General features: G+C 39.5%; 2 protein-coding genes across 3 annotated transcripts in view; both read right to left on the bottom strand.

Moving 5' to 3' along the window:
- Nucleotides 1–15276, bottom strand: part of OVCH2 (ovochymase 2) — a 276389-nt gene that overhangs the window by 73146 nt on the left and 187967 nt on the right. The gene's annotated exons all lie outside the window — the stretch shown is intronic.
- Nucleotides 9472–10706, bottom strand: LOC147357818 (olfactory receptor 10T2-like). Its single transcript, XM_086340235.1, has one exon. The coding sequence runs from the start codon at nt 10704–10706 to the stop codon at nt 9771–9773; it is 936 nt and encodes a 311-aa protein (XP_086196361.1). The 3' UTR covers nt 9472–9770.

Below are 15276 nucleotides of genomic sequence, written 5' to 3'. Positions count from 1 at the left end.
CAGAGCAGATCTCCCAGCACTTGGAAGAAACCAACTCTCCTGTCACAGTCATCTTGGACTTATAGCTTCCAGAATTGTGAGACAATATGTTTCTGTTGCTTGGTCAGTTCAGTCACTCAGTCATGGCCGACTCTTTGCAACCTCATGGACTGCAATGCCAGGCCTCCCTGTCCATCACCAACTCCCGGAGCTTGCACAAACTCATGTCCATCGAGTTGGTGATGCCATCCAACCATCTCATCCTCTATTGTTCCCTTCTCCTGCCTTCAGTCTTTCCCAGAATCCTGGTCTTTGCCAACGAGTCTTAATTCTGTTAAGAATTAAATCTTGATTTTGTTGCTTAAGATAGCTCATTTATTGTATTTTGGTACCACTGCCCTTACAAATGAATACAATCGCATATCTAGTTTTCTGTTCAAAACCTACCATCAGCTAATTTATTCCTAGAGGAAGAAGAAGCAAAGGCTTAGATGTCAGGAGTGTTATGCTAGTGATGCCTCTCCAAAAGTTGGGGAAAATATATCAGGAATGGTAAAAAGTGTCTTTCCTAAACAGTGTACCCAAAACTAAGGGTCAAGGACACCCCTGCAGGAACAATAAAAAAATCCTCTGCATAATTTTTTGGGGGAAGTTTCCTACTTATTATGGGTTGTAGATTGTTACATATTAATAAAAGGCAGGATTTGAACTTGGGGAAACTGTAAAAGATCCTGAATTGTTCTGATATTTAAAGACAGTCTATATAAATTTCAGGAAGATGTTCATCTGATGTGGATTAGAATTTATGAAATTACTGACATTTCTGAGATTCCACAAAACACTTATCTGTAGTGGAGTGTTGGAGAAGACTGGAAGCAAAGGGCCAAGAGATAATTCCTTAGGGGTGAGGAAATCATTGTATATTGTGACTCAGTTGGTGATTTCAAAAGTGTATACATTTGCCAAAAGTCATCAACCTGTATACCTAAATTGTGCATATGTAAATTATACCTCAATAAAGTTGCTATTTGGTGTTCTATAAGAGGATATTCTTTCTTTTTTCTGTTTTAATCTGAGGCCATAGAAGTGGTAAGACAGTATCATTATCTACCTATCCATGTAGGTCAATTGAGTTTCTTAATTATTTCTCAAAGCTATTCCCTCATCTAGGGTACCTCGTCTGCTGCTGCTGCTGCTAAGTCGCTTCAGTTGTGTCCGACTCTGTGCGACCCCATAGATGGCAGCCCACCAGGCTCCCCCATCCCTGGGACTCTCCAGGCAAGAACACTGGAGTGGGTTGCCATTTCCTCCTCCAATGCATGAAAGTGAAAAGTGAAAGTGAAGTCGCTCATTTGTGTCCAACTCTAGCGACCCCATGGACTGCAGCCTACCAGGCTCCTCCGCCCATGGGATTTTCTAGGCAAAAGTACTGGAGTGGGGTGCCATTGCCTTCTCCGGTACCTCCTCTAGGTTCCTATATATTTATTCTTCTGGTGTCCTTCACTCCTTTCTTTAAACCTTACATTAGTTTTACCACTGCTTTTAAAAAACCATTTTTTCTCTTTTAAGGCAAGTTTTCTGGTGATGAATTTTAGTAGATTTTTAAAAATTATAAAATGATCTTTATTGAACCCTCATTTTTGAGAGAGATTTCTATTTTAGGTAGAATTCTAGGTCAGTTCAATTCAGTTGCTCAGTCATGTCCGACTCTTTGTCACCCCATGGACTGCAACATGCCATGCTTCCCTGTCTATCACCAACTTCCAGAGTTTACTCAAACTCATGCTCATCAAGTTGGTGATGTCATCCAACCATCTCATCCTCTGTTGTCCCCTTCTCCTGCCTTCAATCTTTCCCAGCATCAGAGTCTTTTCCAAAGAGTCAACTCTTTGCATGAGGTGGCCAAAGTACTGGAATTTCAGCTTCAGCATCATTCCTTCCAAAGAACACCCAGGGCTGATATCCTTCAGAATGGACTGGTTGGATCTTCTTGCAGTCCAAGGGACTCTCAAGAGTCTTCTCCAACACCATAGCTCAAAATCATCAGTTCTTCAGTGCACAGCTTTCTTTATAGTCCAACTCTCACATCCATACATGACTACTGGAAAAACCATAGCTTTGACTAGATGGACCTTTGTTGGCAAAGTAATGTCTCTGCTTTTTAATACCCTGCCTAGGTTTGTCATAGCTTTTCTTCCAAGGAGCAAGCATCTTTTAATTTCATGGCTGCAGTCACCATCTGCAGTGATTTTGGAGCCACCCAAACATAAAATACAATAAAATAAAAACACTGTTTCCACTGTTTCCCCATCTATTTGCCATAAAGTGATAGGACCAGATGCCATGATCTTAGTTTTCTTAATGTTGAGTTTTAAGCCAACTTTTTCACTCTGCTCTTTCACTTTCATCAAGAGACTCTTTAGTTCTTCACTTTCTGTCATAAGGGTGGTGTCACCTGCATAACTGAGGTTATTGATATTTTTCCCGGCAATCTTGATTCCAGCTTGTGCTTCATCCAGCCTAGTGTTTCTCATGGTGTACTATGCACAGAAGTTAAATAAGCAGGGTGACAATATACAGCCTTGCTGTGGCTGCTGCTGCTAAGTCGCTTCAGTCGTGTCCAACTCTGTGCGACCCCGTAGACGGCAGCCCACCAGGCTCCCCCGTCCCTGGGATTCTCGAGGCAAGAATACTGGAGTGGGATGCCATTTCCTCCTCCAATGCATGAAAATGAAAAGTGAAAGTGAAGTTGCTCAGTCACGTCCGACTCTTAGCGACCCCATGGACTGCAGCCCATCAGGCTCCTCCGTCCATGGCATTTTCCAGGCAAGAGTACTGGAGTGGGGTGCCATTGCCTTGACATACTCCTTTCCCGATTTGGAACCAGTCTATTGGTCCATGTCCAGTTCTAATTGTTGCTTCCTGACCTGCACACAGATTTCTCAGGAGCCATTTCTCAAGGTGGTCCGGTATTCCCATCTCTTCAAGAATTTTCCAGAGTCTGTTGTGATCCACACAGTCAAAGGCTTTAGCATAGTCAATAAAGCAGAAATAGATGTTTTTCTGGAACTCTTGCTTTTTTGATGATCCAACGGATGTTGGCAATTTGATGTTCTGGTTCCTCTGCCTTTTCTAAATCCAGCTTGAACATCTGGAAGTTCATAGTTCACATACTGTTGAACCCTGGCTTGGAGAATATTGAGCATTGCTTTAGTAGTGTGTGAGATGAGTGCAATTGTGTGGTAGTTTGAACACTCTTTGGAATTGCCCTTCTTTGGGATTGGAATGAAAACTGACCTTTTCCAGTTCTTCTGGCCATGGCTGAGTTTTCCAAATTTGCTGGCATACTGAGTGCAGCACTTTCACAGCATCATCTTTTAGGATTTCAAATAGCTCAACTGGAATTCGATCACCTCTGCCAGCTTTGTTTGTAGTGATGCTTCTTAAGGCTCACTTGACCTCGTATTCCAGGATGTCTGGCTCTAGGTGAGTAATCACACCAGTGTGATTATCTGGGTCATGAAGATCTTTTTTGTATAGTTCTTTTGTGTATTCTTGCCACCTCTTCTTAATAGCTTCTGCTTCTGTTCGGTCCATATTATTTCTGTCCTTTATTGAGCCCATCTTTGCATGAAATGTTCCCTTGGTATCTCTAATTTTCTTGAAGAGATCTCTAGTCTTTCCCATTCTATTATTTCCCTCTATTTTTTGCACTGATCACTGAGGAAGGCTTTCTTATCTCTCCTTGCTATTCTTTGGAACTCTGCATTCAAATAGGTGTATCTTTCATTTTCTCCTTTGCATTTTGCTTCTCTTCTTTTCACAGCTATATGTAAGGCCTCCTCAGACAGCCATTTTGCTTTTTTGCATTTCTTTTTCTTGGGGATTGTCTTGATCCCTGTCTCCTGTACAATGTCACAAACCTGCATCCATATTTCATCAGGCACTCTATCAGATCTAGTCTCTTAAATCTATGTCTCACTTCCACTGTATAACCATAAGGGATTTGATTTAGGTCATACCTGAATGGTCTAATGGTTTTCCCCACTTTCTTCAATTTAAGTCTGAATTTGGTAATAAGGAGTTCATGATCTGAGCCACAGTCAGCTCTCAGTCTTGTTTTTGCTGACTGTATAGAGCTTCTCCATCTTTGGCTGCAAAGAATATAATCAATCTGATTTTGGTGTTGACCATCTGGTGATGTCCATGTGTAGAGTCTTTTCTTGTGTTGTTGGGACAGGGTGTTTACTATGACCAGTGCATTCTCTTGGCAAAACCCTATTAGCCTTTGCCGTGCTTCATTCTGTATGCCAAGGCCAAACTGGCCTGTTACTCTAGGTGTTTCTTGACTTCCTACTTTTGCATTCCAGTTCCCTATAATGAAAAGGACATCTTTTGGGGGTGTTAGTTCTAAAAGGTCTTGTAAGTCTTCACAGAACCATTCAACCTCAGCTTCTTCAGCATTACTGGTTGGGGCATAGACTTGGATTACCATGATGTTGAATTGTTTGCATTGGAAATGAACAGAGATCATTCTGTCATTTTGGGGATTGCATCCAAGTACTGCATTTCGGTCTCTTTTGTTGACTATAATGGCTACTCTATTTCTTCTAAGGAACTCCAGTTCTTCTAAGAACTCCATTTCTACTTAACACTATACACAAAGATAAACCCTAAATGGATTAAAGATCTAAATTTGAGATCAGAGATTATAAAACTTTTAGAGAAAAACATAGGCAGAACAGCCCATGACATAAACCATCACAAGATCCTCTATGACTTATCTAGAAAGATGGTACTGATAAGATGCTACTGATGAATCTACTTGCAGGGCAATAATGGACACACAGACATAGAGAACAGATTTATGGACATGGTGGAGGAGAGAGGAAGGAGAGGGTGGGATGTTTGGTGAGAGTAACATGTAAATGTATACATAACCATACATAAAAACAGATAGCCAATGGGAATTTGCTGTATGTCTCAGAGAACTCAAACTGGGGCTCTGTAACATCCTCGAGGGTTAGGATGGGGAGGGAGATGGAGGGTAGGTTCAAAAGGGAGAGAACATAGGTATACCGATGGCTGATTCATGCTGATGTTTTGCAAAAACCAACACAATATTGAAAAGCAATTATCCTTCAATTAAGAATAGATATGTTTTTTTTTTTTTTAAACATTTTAGAGGTTCTAGATGAGCTAATCTTCTTCCATAACGTATTCAATTTTATTCTGGCAGGAAAATAAAGCACTAGCTTGATCCCTCTGAGGAAATGAAAACATAGTGCCCAAAGGGGTCATTCAAATTAAAAAAAGGACTGATGTCTCCAGGTACAGTATGATTCCTAAAGGTGCATCCTAATAGAAAGTGATGGTGTTTCCAGTGTAGGTTGGGTGTTGTGCTTTGCTGGAGATGATCTATTTCTGGCTTGACCTTGTTCCTAGGATGTAGCAATTACTCCTAAGGTATAGTATTTCAGGACTCCCAAAAGTATATGGAGCTGTGGGTCCCCTCTACCTTAAACAGCGTATATACCAAACTCTATGAAACCAATGCTGCAAAATGCCCAAATCTCTGCTAAGATCTTCAAGCTCTCATAAGCTGATTTACACTGGTGCTTGATATCTCACAAACCCATGTGCAACTTGGAAGTAGTCAAATTCCATAATGAGAAATTATATATAGAATTTCAGGCTCACTGCTCTATAGGTTTTGTTTTTCTTTTCCCTCGCCAGTATCGTGGCCTCACAAGTCTTAGGCATCTTTGACCTCAAAGTTCTATGTATACCCCACCTCACTACCAAAAGCTCCAGGTTGTATCTTTTTGCTCTGTCTCTACTTCACATAATATCATTTGGCAAATGCATTTATTTGTGAGGCTCAAGAAAAGCTTTACTGGGGAAATGACATTTAAACTGAGACATGAAGGAAAAAAAGAGTTAACTGGTCATTGAGAGTTGGAAATGCAGTTGCAGAAACTTTGGTGGGTGGGTAAAAGTAGTAATGTGGGAGGTTGAACTAATTATCCTTAACTCAAAGTACAGTGTCTGGTACAGAGCAAGCATTCAACTAGTATCTGTTGGTTAAACATTAATTCTAATCAATGAATTATTTATTTAGTGTCTCCTTTATTCCTAGCACTAGCTTATGAACTGAGGAAACAAAAGTTGAGCATGTTATGTATTTTTCACAACAATCAAAGAAATGTTTCTTAAAAACACAATGGTTTCCATTCAAATGATATGATATAAAGTGCTAGTTGCCATGTTCTTTTTAACCTCTAAAACAATTTTAAGACTTTTAAAATAAAAATTTTACGTGTTTAAAGTGTTCAGCCTGATGTTTTGACATACATATACATCGTGAATTGATAAATACAACCAAGCTAACGACTCGATGGACATGAGTTTGAGTAAGCTCTGGGAGTGGGTGATGGACAGGGAAGCCTGGCATGCTGTGATCCATGAGGTCGCAAAGAGTTGGACACAAATGAGTGACTGAACTGAACTGAACATATTCATCTCCTCACATCTTATCTTTTTCAGGTGTGAAAGGAGTAACTTAAATTGATGCTTAGAAAATTTCCACTGTAAAATACAGTGTTATGAGCTATAGTTATAATATTACATTCAATCTCTAGAATTTATTCATCCTACATGACTGTAACTTTGTACCCTTTGACCAACATCTTCCCATTCCCCTTACCTCCCCAGCACTGGTAACTACTATTCTATTCTCTACTACTTTGAATTTAACTTCCTTTGTCTCCAGATACATCCATGTTGTCACAAATAGCAACATTTCCTTATTTTTTTAAATGACTGAATAACATTTCATTGTGTGAATATGCCATATCTATTGACCTGATCATGTGGTTTTAGCTTTCATTCTGTTTCTGTGATATATTACATTGATTTTTCATGTGTTAAACCAAACTTGCACCCCAGAGATAAACTCAATTTGGTCAAAATTTGGGGACTTAAATAATGAAATAAAAAGTTTAGATAATTATATGAGGAGTTAGAGATTTTTCACACTAGCAGGGAAATTTGTGAAAATGGAATGATGCAGTTTGTGAAATGGCTGGTCAGAGAACTCTAGCCAAACTTTAATTCAATGTTGAGCAAAGAATGAGAACCACAGACCCAATAGTCTCTGACACTACCTACAATCAATGAAACTGTGATGTGAATCCCAATTGCAAGCCATTTGGGAGCTCTTTTCACCAGTACTCACTCATACACAACTCCCTGCTTTGTCTCGTCAAAATTCTCTTTCCTTGCTAAGCTTTATCCTATAGGTTTAACTTTGATTCTGAAATCTTCTTTCTATTCCACCTATCAGCTTCTCACTAAGTACATGATCTACCTTTCCATCTAAACCAAACCTAGCTATCCAAGGAGGGGCCTTCTCAGCTCTACTGAAGAGAAGTTGCTCACTTCCCAATTCTACAAACACCTGCACACAAGGTTGACATCCTCCTAGCCCCTCACCACATTGCTAAATCATTTACCAACAATCTTCATGACATAATGTTTCACTTATAGACACCAATACTATCCAGCAATGAAACAATATACCACTTTTTCCTCAGAGTCCTTTACTAACCATCCAGTTTCTTCTCATTTATTAAGGACTTTGCCACCAGCCCCTTGATTCTTTCTCCCATCTCAGTCCCTGAGTCCAGCTACAACATCGGGAATGTCACTCACCATATGGATGTGCTATTAGACAATATGGCCTCAGATGTCCAGCCTTCCCTACAGCCTCTCCCTTAGTTCAAGTGGCCTCAGATTCAGTTCTTTACAGCACCTTCCACTTCTGTGGTTTGCATAAATTCAAAGCTCTTTATCTTTGTCTATGCTCTAACTCAGCATTTCAGTTATTTGCCTTTTGAGGACTTGTGGAAGTCCATTATGAAATCATCTAGCATACTCCTTCCTTGGGGTTGAAAAGAGTAGCTCTTTGACAGGTATCTGTCTTATTCCTGGAATTTGACATGCTAAAAGTGCCTATTAGTTTTGAAGTAACTTTCATCACTTTATTTTTTCAGAAATTCATCCATTCCCACCTAGTTTCCTTATTTCTTTGAATAGAGTTAAACAAATATTTTCTCTTTTTTTCCTTGTATTTTTTAGTTTTTTAAAATTAATTTTCTCTGGGCATATACCCAGAGAAAACCATAATTCAAACGGACACATGCACCCCAATGTTCATTACAGCATGATTTACAGCAGCCAGGACATGGAAGCAATCTGAATATCCAGCAGAGGAATAAATAAAGAAGATGTGGTATACATAGTCAATAGAATATTAGTTATAAAACGGAACAAAATTGGGTCATTGGGAAGGACATGGATAGACCTAGAGACTGTCATACAGAGTTGAAGTAAGTCAGAAAAAGAAAAACAAATATAGTGCATTAACACATACTTGTAGAATCTGAAAAAAAAATTGGTATAGACAATCTTATCTACAAAACAGAAATAGAGAGACAGACAGAGAGAACAAATGTATGGATACCAAGGGGGAAAAGGCGATGGGGTGAATTGGGAGATTGGGACTGACATATATACACCACTGGTACATAGAAAATAGCTAACTAATGAGAACCTACTCTACTCAGTGCTCTGTGGAGACCTAAATGGGAAAGAAATCCAAAAGAAAGGGAGATGTTTGTATATGTATAGCTGTTTTACTCTGCTGTACAGTAGAAATTAACACAACATTGTGAAGGAACTATACTCCAATTTTTTTTTATTTTTATTGGAGTATAGTTGTTTTACAAGGCTGTGTTAGTTTCTACTGTACAGGTAATGAATCAGCCTACATATGCATATATCCTCTCCCTTTTAAAATTTCTCTCTATTGTGGTCTTTCACTCATTTCAACACTAAATTTGTGTGTGTGTGCTTTCTTTTTTGATTATGTAAATTACTGATCTTTCTCTTTCCTCTCTTTCTCCCTCTTTCATTCTCTCTTATCCTTTTTTAATATAATTTTCTTCCTTCTCCAAAGGAAACCAAAATTATGAAAATATAGTATTCCCAAATAATCTATACTTGAATAAAAAAAGAAAATACAATATTCTAAAACATTTTGATACACTTACTACATACATATATGCTTGTGTGTATGCATATACCTGGGCTTCCGTGATGGCTCAGAAGATAGACTCCACCTGCATTGCAGATCTGGATTTGACTCCTGGGCCTGGAAGATCCCTTGGAGAATGGAATGACTGCCCACTCCATTATTCTTGCCTGGAGAATCCCATGGACAGAGGAGCCTGGTGGGCTACCGTCCGTGGTGTTGTAAAGAGTCAGACCAACTGAGCGACTAAGCGCGCGCGCACACACACACACACATACACGCATATATATGTGTGTATATGTATGTATGTAATAAAATTTTTAAATATTTTGTTTAAAAATATTTTAAAACTACATCTAGTTTTTATGGCAGAAAAGGAGTAAGACCAGAACATATTAGTCATTAGAACACATTTTAATTGCTTTGTAAAACAAAGTGATGATTTGTATTGGAAGTACTCCAGGTGAAGGCAAAAGGAGAAGAGGGCGGCAGAAGATGAGATGGTTAGATAGCATCACTGACTCAATAGACATGAATTTGAACCAACTCTGGGAGACAGTGAGGACAGAGGAGCCTGGTGTGCCACAGTCCGTGGAGTTATCGACTGAACAAAAATAACTTCACTTTCTCTACTTTTATTTATCAAAGCTTGCACTATAAAAATTTTAGAAGTGTTGAGGGATCTTTTATTTACTACCTAAGGGGAAAACCTACATATGTTGCCTAGTACTTTCTTTAGGGCTGTTTGCATTTCTTTGTTTCTTAGACTGTAAACAATGGGATTAAGCAGAGGTGTCAGCACTGTATATGTCACAGCCATCAGCATATCTTCACGGAATGAGTCACTGTTCTTGGGCCTCAAATAGACAAAGCCAGCAAATCCATAGTGTGTGTACACCACAGTGAGGTGGGAGGAACAAGTTGAGAAGGCCTTATACCTCCCCTTGGCTGAAGGCATCTTCATAACTATGGACCCAATGAAGACATAGGAAATCATAGTTAAAATAAAGCTGCCCACCAACACAAAGGCAGTGAAGGCAAGAAGAATCATTTTCTGAAAAATGGTGTAATCACAGGCAAGGGAGACTATAGGTGTAATGTCACAAAAAAAATGCTGGATGATGCTGGAGTCACAGAAAGACAAGTTGAATACTATGAGGACGATGCACAGTGACACCACAACCCCAGTGATGCAAGAAGCCATCATCAGCTGAAAGCAGATCTTCCGGGTCATGAGGATGGAGTAGTGCAGTGGGTTGTGAATAGCAGTGTAACGGTCATAGGACATGGCGGCCAAGATGAAGCAGTTGTTGGTTCCTAAGCCAAAGAAGAAAAACATCTGTGTGGCACACTCAGGAATAGAAATGGACTTACTGCCTGATAGCAAGTCCACCAACATGCGAGGGATGACTACCACAGTGGTACAGGTTTCTGAAAAGGAGAGGCCACAGAGGAAAAAGTACATGGGAGTGTGAAGGTTGTGACTGAGCTTGACGGCCAGCATTACGGATGTGTTTGCGGCTAGGATGGTCACATGGGAGAAGAAAACCATCACAAAGAGGAGATCCTGCAGGTCTGAGAAACTGGAAAATCCCCACAGAAGGAAGGTGCTCACTGTGGTATGATTGCCCATTCTCTTGGTGTATGTAGCAACTCTCCTCCAAAGGTACAGAGGTTCCTGGGGTTAAGACTCTGATAAGACTGCTGAAAGTACTGATGCCCTTAATCATAGACACTGACAAGACAACTCTTAACAAAAAAGCCTGAGAAATGGAAGTTAAATGTAGTTGGCTTAATTCTACGTTAGGACTTAGAGTGATGAAGAAAAAGATTCTCATAGGGGAGTATATATAAATTCCATAGAGTAGGCCCAAATATATATTCTAGGAGCTCCCTAATTTATCACCCCTTTCCAGCTTCTACAATCAGAATCTTCAGGAATGAGAGAAATATAGAAAATGTTTATTTTCTCACTTACAAGAGTATGAGGAATAAAGGATATAAAATGTTTTATGCGTGGTCTAATTATAACTTGGCATAGAGAAGTACTTAACAATGTTGACTGAATCAATATTAAAGAGAAGTAAGGAAAAACTTTTGAATAGCTTCCAAACATTCTTGGAAAATAATTCTATCCTTAGAGGTGCTCTGGAGGAGGCAGTGGCTGCTTGGCTGACTATTACGTCAGTGAATGGACTTAAGAATGAGTGGACTTTCAAATTTATGCCAGTTTGAAATGTATGCTAATTTTCTGTACATAACTATGAGCTGAAGCAGAGTTGTTCAATAATTGTCTGTCATTCAGGCAGATCATGGAAGCAAAATGATCATGGAGACTATTCTAATCCTGGATGGCTCATCTGGTTCATGATGTTCTGATCAATTATTGAGCTTTCAGGAAAACTTCCAGGATAAAGCTAACTGATGTACTGGTGGACAGGGCTTCTTTGCAGCATAGTTCTTATAAGAACTCAACTATCTCACGTTGTCTTTATCAGTTGTTAAAATATCTACTATGTGTTTGAGATTACAGCATGAAGGTAACATACAGATGTTCCAAATAATAGGGAGCTTGGTTTCAGGCACTGTTTAGGGAATGAAAGAAAAAGAGTGAGAAGACATTGGTGTGGAGTTGTAGACTGGAGACAGACTGGTAGAAACACACTGGGAAGTATTTTTGCAGGATCCACAAAGCTTGAAGAAAAGAGAAAATATATCATTATCTGCAATGTTTGTGTGTTGTTTAAGTACTGAATTACTGGGCAAAAAATATACAAGGCAGTGATGTAGGTAACCAGTATTTACTCATAATTTCAAATACACTGGAAAAAATTCCATGTGTTTTTCTCACTAGATTTCTCCCAACAATTATGTATGGTAGTATTTCAATCCTGATGTTACAAAAATTGAAACCAAGGTATGGGTTGCTTAAATGACTATCTAAAGTCAATACATTGATTCCAAAAATATTTAGTTACTGTATACAATGTGTTTATCAATTCTTAAATGGGAAATATAATACAGGATAAGACACATATGACCTTTCCTATCTCAGATAGAGAAAAATGCCATGAAGAGAATTAAAGGAAAGTGATATGGAAGTGAGGGACTGGGTGGCTCCATTGGACTATAGAGTCAGGAAAGCCTTTTCTATGGAACTGACGTTTGTGATTAGAATGTGGTAAGCATGCCCCATATAAGATCTAGGGGTAAAACATGATACATGCAGGAAAGAGCTACTGCAAGGATTCTATGGTGAGAATGAGCTTGACAGGCTTAAAAAATATCTAGATATCCAACACATCCAGAGGGGGTTCCCTGGTGGCTCAAATGGTAAAGAATCTGCCTGCAATGCAGGAAACCTGGGTTCAGTCCCTAGGTCTGGAAGATCCCCTGGGGAAGGGAATGGCAACCCACTCCAGAATTCCTGCCTGGAGAATTCCATGGACAGAGGAGACTGGTGGACTATACTCCATGGGGTTGCAAAGAGTGACTGAGCGACTAACACACACCCACCCACCCCAGTATGCCTGGAGAATTCCAGGCAGGCTACAGTCCATGGGGTCACAAAGAGTCAGGTGTGATTCAGTGACTAACGCTTTCTAATGTACACAGAACACCTCTGTCATATAGCCTCTTAAATACCTTACAGGATAAATAGTAGTATTGTGTCCATATTTGAGATAAGGAAACTATAGTCCAGAGAGTTACTTAATTGTGAAAGTGATAAAGTTTGCTAAAGGAGGAGCTGACATTTATGCCCAGACAGAGTTACTCAGGTGTAGATCTCCTTAACTAGTGGGTTAAAAAGTGTTCTTTGCGAGTGCAAGTGCCCTCGCATGGCACTCAAGATTTACCTGTCCATCTCATCTTCTGCCACTAAATTCCTCTATGTGAAAAGCATCCCATTCTCCCCCAAGCATGGAGAGCTCCTTGGTGGCTCTCCTACTGTATACACATATACACACTGTTTCTCTAATTGCAACGTTCTCCCTCTGTGCTTCTTAAACCACAGTCTTTGTTCCAAACCCAGTTTAAATGTCACCTCCCTAAATGTAAATTGGTGCAACCATGTGGAAAGCAGTATAGAAATTTCTCAAAAAACTAAAAATAGAACTGCAATATGACCCAACAACTCCACTCCTAGGTATATACTCCAAAAAAACAAAAATGCTAATTTGAAAAGACATATGCAACCCAGTGTTCATAGCGGCACCATTTATAATAGCCAAGATATGGAAGCAACCTAAACATCCATCAACAGATGAATGGATAAGAAGATGTGGTATGTGTGTGTGTGTATATATATATACATATATATACACACACACACAATGGAATACTATTCACTAATAAAAAAGAATGAAATAATGTCATTCACAGCATGTGCTAAGTGAAGTAAGTCAGAAAGAGAAAGACAAAGGACTTCCTTGATGATGCAATGAATAAGAATCGCCTGCCAATACAGGAAGCACGGGTTTCATCCCAGGTCAGGGAAGATTCCACATGTCTCAGAGCAACTAAGCCTGTGTGCCACAACTACCGAGCCTGTGCTCTAGAGCCTGCGCACTGCAACTACTGAGCCCATGTACCACAGCTACATAAGCCTGCACACTCTAGGGCCTGTGAACCACAACTAATGAGCCCCTGTGCCACAGCTACTGAAGCCCATGCACCCTGGAGCCAGCAAGTCACAACCACTGAGCCCTGTGCTCTACAAGAGAAGCCGCTGCATTGAGAAACCGCGACTAGAGAGTAGCTCCACTCTCCACAGCTAGAGAAATCCTGCGTACAGCAACAAAGACCAGTGCAGCCATAAAGAAATAAATAAAGACCCAGTGCAGCCATAAAGAAATAAATAAAGCATGTCCAAAAAAAGAGACAAATATCATATGATATCACTTACAGGTAGAATTTTTTTAAAAGATACAAATGAACTATTTATGAAAAAAAAAATAGACTCACAGGTATAGGCACAGAAAACAAACTTATGGTAGCCAAAAAGGGAGGAATAAATTAGGAGTTTGGGATTAACAGATACACACTATTATATATAAAAATAGATAAACACAAAGACCTACTGTATAACACAGAGAATTATATTCAGTATCTTGCAGTAACTCATAATGGGAAAGAATCTGAAGCTGTACACCTGGAACTAACTCAATATTGTAAATAAACTATAGTTTAATGTTTAAAAAGACAAGCAAAATAATAGGGAATTAGAAATGAAATTAGTTAAATAAATGCAAGACTCAGCAAAGAAAAAAAACATACAAAACTATTTAATATATGCCTGTTTAATGAATAAAGTATATTTCATATTCTACCTTGGCCCCATGCCCCCAAATCCCTCTAAATTCTAGGAATGGTTTGCTTGGAACAAAGCAAAAAGGATTATTGCTTTCTGACCTGGACAATGTACTTCACTTTCTGTGGCATCAAATAAGACACAGTTGCCATAACTGCTCCTGGTGGCATTAGTGGTAAAGAACCCACCTGCCAATGCAGGAGACATAGAATAAATAGCAGGTTTGATCCCCGGGTTGGGAAGATCCCCTGGGGGAGGGCATGGCAACCCACTTGTTTTCTTGCCTGGAGAATCCCATGGATAGAGGAGCCTGGTGGGCTATAGTCCATGGGGTCGCAAAGAGTCTGATACAACTGAAGCAACTTAGCACACACACACACACATGCTCCTATGGTAAGGGAGCATATCAGAATCACCAAGGGAGCCTTCTTGAAAGTTACATGACCTCACTCACATCCATCCCAAGTTTCTGTTAGGTCTTTCCAAGAAGAGAGAAAAAAAAAAAAAACTAGAAAAAAGTTGGCATGTCCAGGGTTTGATAAACTCCCACTGTGACTCTGTTACTTCCTTTTTCCATTTACATTCATAAAACCTACTTTTCTCATAACACTCAAGGGAGCTAGTGATTTAAAACATGTCAATATGACAATATTCCCATTATTTCTGGTCACTCTCCAAGGGACAGAATTTGAAGGAGTTCTTTTCTGGCCCAGCATTTTGTGATAAATTTATCCTCCTTGGGCTAGACCACTTCTATAGACATAAAGGGACAAAACTGATTTATTTACCTGAAAAACCAATTTCGCAGTTTGTCCATTACCCATCCTTGCAGAGAAATCTAGCGGATTTAGTAAGTCTTAATTTCTTTGGGATGGCAGTGAGACTTGCAGAA

The sequence above is a fragment of the Bos grunniens genome, chromosome 15 (genome assembly GCF_055505025.1).
Source record: "Bos grunniens cultivar Pamir isolate PY7600 chromosome 15, Bosgru_T2T1.0, whole genome shotgun sequence".
Taxonomy (NCBI): Eukaryota; Metazoa; Chordata; class Mammalia; order Artiodactyla; family Bovidae; genus Bos; species Bos grunniens.
The sequence above is the reverse complement of the archived record's forward strand: the minus strand, read 5'-3'. Positions and strand labels throughout refer to the sequence as shown.

Excerpts from the sequence above, each read along its gene's own strand:
- LOC147357818 (XM_086340235.1), bottom strand. The coding sequence starts at position 10,706 with ATGGGCAATCATACCACAGTGAGCACCTTCCTTCTGTGGGGATTTTCC.